Here is a 3,973-nt window from a genome sequence, read left to right as displayed (position 1 = left end):
CTTTCAACCAATCACGATCATGTATCCTACCAAATCATACTGTTATTTTTAAATTACTGAGATGACTTTTTTACACTGTCAGTGCATCACCATTAAACCCTTTAATTATTATCATGAATTATTAGTTCGTTAAAAGAATAGTCATATTTAAAAAAAAAAGTGAAATTTAAATTAATGTGTTGGATTAAAATCCGAAAAGAATTTTTTACTATCAATAAACATATTTTATGTTTAAAATTAACTTTCAAAACAAAAATAAAAAACTCAACCATCATGTCCTTTTATTTTTCTTCATTTGTGCAAACATTTAATATACTATTTAAATTATCTTAATAACATACCATGAAGGTCCGTACAGTCAATTATTTTTCCACCAACTTTTGTCTAAGAAAACAAAACAAAACATTATCAAAAAATAAAATATAAAAAAATAAGAAAACCAATAAATAATATGGAAATAAACAATTAATATAAGTACTAAAGTTGTCTTGAATTTACTGCATAAAAAATCAGAAGCATCTTTTTATGTTAAAACCAGAGCAGTTTTCCTATAAATGAATGTTTGATATTCAAGAAGAAGAACACAGTGATGGTGACATTCTCGGTCGGTGGATGCGACGACGGTGAAGGACCTAGCAACCCCAACCAGAAGCGCCGAAGGGTAGACGACGGAGAAGAAACATCATCTACAAGAGAAGAAGAAAATCCACAACCACAAGCAGGGTTCGAAATGGAAAATCCCCCAATTGGAACCCTAGAAAACGAAGGAACATCTGGATCCAACGTAGAACAAAATAGCGATTTGGGTAAGAACGTATGTGCCATCATTTCTGACCCTGATGTTCTTGATTGCTTCATTTGCTCTGAGCCTTTGACGATTCCTATATTCCAGGTCAGTTTCCAAATTTTAGCCCCTTTTTCTTTTGACTCTGAATTTTGCATTTTTTTTTCTTCTTGTTGTGATTGCTATTTGTGTATGAATTTTGTGAACTGATCATTGATGATGTGCAAGGATTGTTGTTAGATTGAGATTTTAAAAGCTTGAAATTTCAGTTGGGTTTCTACTTTTTTGGAATTTGGAACCCTAAAAAAGTGGTTTTTAGCTGTAATGATTTAGGGTAGTAATTCTATTGTGAGTTAAGATGAAGGTGAAAAAGTTCCCTTTTGAAAGGGAATTGAGAAATTGCACATTGATGAATTCCACTACTATAACACAACCAGTCCATGGACCCTAACCCAATGCATCAAGAATCCAGGATAAATTGTTATGGCAGGTTCACTGGTGTGATTTTACAGTAGAAAGTTTATTGGATGTGGGTCTTTTTGGTGTCTTGGACTCCCCGGTAAAAGGCCATGCTTGTGACCTTTTCAATGCTTTGTTTGCACTTTTGTGATGAGCTTAATAGAGTGATTTGTTATGCTTGAAATGTTGGTGAGCGAGGGTTAATTTGTTAGCAGGGGTATTTGTTATAGACAGGTTTCTCTTCATTTTGTATATTGAGGGTTCAAAAGTAACAACTTTGAAGCTTATAAACATCGAAAGCAAAGTTCTTCATTGTTACAGTTGAATGAATTTCTGTGGCAGTCTTACACCTCAATTTTAACCAAAAAACAAAACTTTGTCATGGAGGGTATAGGTAAATAATTAAGGGTCTCCTAACCATATAAATGATGTTCTGCGATAAACTCTTAAAAGAATTGAGGAATGAGGACATATTTGCCTTTAACTCTTATTTGCCTTTAACTCTTATTTGCTGGATGTTTTCTTGTAAATAAACTGTTTTTACTGATGTGTAACTGTAGACGGATTTGTTGTAAGACGACCTTTGTCTTCAAAACTTACTAAATTATGTACTTTATGCATTCCTTGTGCTCAAAGTTGATGTTCACATGGTTTGTTGTATGTTTCTTTAATTTTCTATCTCAGCAACTTAAACATGCAAGCCTCTAAGAGGTACTTTAACTGTTTTGTTTGTTCTTCCGTGTAATGAAAGATCTAATTTGATAACTTTCTTTGTGAATAAATGACAATCAGTGTGAGAATGGGCATATTGCTTGCTCTAAATGTTGTGGGGAACTTAGGAACAAATGTCCCTTGTGCTTAATGCCTATTGGGTACAATCGTTGCCGTGCTGTGGAGAAGTTGTTGGAATCGATTAAAATATCATGCCCGAATGCAAAATACGGCTGCAAAGAAATGTTTAGTTGCAATTTGAAAAGTAGCCACGAGAAGGACTGTGTATATATACCATGTAAGTGTCCACATACAGGTTGCAACTTTCTTGCATCATCCAAAGAGTTAGCTCTCCACTTCAGCCATAGACATGTAGGCTTTGGAATACAGTTTACATATGACAAATTTATATCCGTCTCGTTAAATACTCGCCAGAAAGAAATTGTTCTTGTAGATCAAAATGATGCAAGACTGTTTATTGTTCACAATTACCTCGTGGATCTGGGAAATATAGTCCAGGTTAGTTGCCTTGGCCCCAATTTGAAAATGGATATTCATTATGATGTCTTGGCTAGGTCTCAGGGGAGCACATTAATATTGCAATCTACTACGAAGACCATTCAAGAGAACAATGGTTGTGCTCCTACAACTAACTTTCTGTTGATACCTTCGGATCATTTTGGTTTTGGACAACTCAAATTGGATATTCGTATAAAGCCTCCTAAAACCATAGCTGAAGATTGAAAGGTATTATAACTTTGTTGATTGCTAAATTCAGGTTTTTCACATTGAACCATTATCTCAATGTCAGACACAATAGAATGTGACAACTCTCAAGAAAGATGCTGATGATGTTGTATTTGACTATAGTTGAAGGGAAATGAAAAAAATGCTTTTGTTGTTGTATTTGACTATAGTTTAAGGTTATCAAGTGAATATGTATCATGTGAAAAATCCAATTATCTTGAATCTATGTTGAATATTAGTTTACTTTGTTTGGGTGCTTTTCTATCCATATCCTGTTTAAATAAAGCGATTGTTGCTTACATAATATTTTTGCAGCCATATTGCAGGGAGATTCATAGGAACAAATTGCATGGAATTGTTATTTCTTCTTCTTGGGCTTTCTGTTTTGAGAAGTACATTAATCAAAAGAATTAAACCTCCCACCCTTAAAATTATTTATGGTACTCCTCATATTTTTGTATTAACAAAAATGCCCTTGTTAATATTTATTTTTTAAAAAAATTACATTTCTTAAAAAAAAATTCACTATGGACATGCAGTAAAACCAAAATTTGTGATACCCTCAGGCGAAATTTTCAGTATTCATTTTGACGTTTTTATTGGAAGTTGTGCGTGTTTTTCAAAATTTTTGATGGTGATTTATTGGAAAATTTGAAATTTTCGGTGTTGTGATGGAAAATCAAAGAAACATATTTGAAATTTTTTGAAATTTTCGAGAAGTAACAAAATCTACCGAAAATTTTGGAATTTCCGATATACTGGAAATTTGGCATAAGCTTTTCAAATTTTAGATAGGTATAACACTCCATTCTATGCCAACTTGCACGGTTTTGTCTCAAGACAATGTATACAACCCATTGAAAAGGAACTAGAAAGGATAAGATTTATTGGTTCAAGCCAAGAAAGACGTGGTTGCTTCATTAGAACAACACATGAGTTATCGTGTGCGTATCAGCTCGCCAGTTTCCAAATACTAGGCAAACTTGTTCATTTAAACTCAATTCATGTATTTTGAACGAAATTGAACATTGCAAAACATGAGGTCGGTCATGATGAAAGTGGTACAAAGTGGGATTTAGAAGCAGAGTGTGGAAACTTGAAGAGATATTTCAATACTTTGGATATTGTAGGTCAGAGGGTGTTGAAGAAAAAGGTTCGCCAACTAATACATCCATCCACAGCTTTAATGTGTCCATCGTCAGCGAAGTACAAGCCAAAGAGAGGAGTTAAGAATAGTAGGAAGAATTAAGAGAGTGATGTGCATCGTGATTC

At 33.7% G+C, this 3,973-nt stretch overlaps 1 protein-coding gene across 1 annotated transcript; it reads left to right on the top strand.

The window, feature by feature from the left end:
* The first annotated feature begins 495 nt into the window (after positions 1-495).
* On the top strand, positions 496-2,944 carry LOC131603100 (E3 ubiquitin-protein ligase SINA-like 10). Its single transcript, XM_058875355.1, has 2 exons — positions 496-892; positions 2,036-2,944. Exons 1-2 carry the CDS (start codon positions 590-592, stop codon positions 2,696-2,698), a joined length of 966 nt encoding a protein of 321 aa, XP_058731338.1. The 5' UTR covers positions 496-589; the 3' UTR covers positions 2,699-2,944.
* The last annotated feature ends 1,029 nt before the right edge of the window (positions 2,945-3,973 follow it).

The sequence above is a fragment of the Vicia villosa genome, linkage group LG5 (assembly GCF_029867415.1).
Source record: "Vicia villosa cultivar HV-30 ecotype Madison, WI linkage group LG5, Vvil1.0, whole genome shotgun sequence".
NCBI lineage: Eukaryota > Viridiplantae > Streptophyta > Magnoliopsida > Fabales > Fabaceae > Vicia > Vicia villosa.
This window is presented reverse-complemented; position numbering and strand designations above follow the sequence as displayed.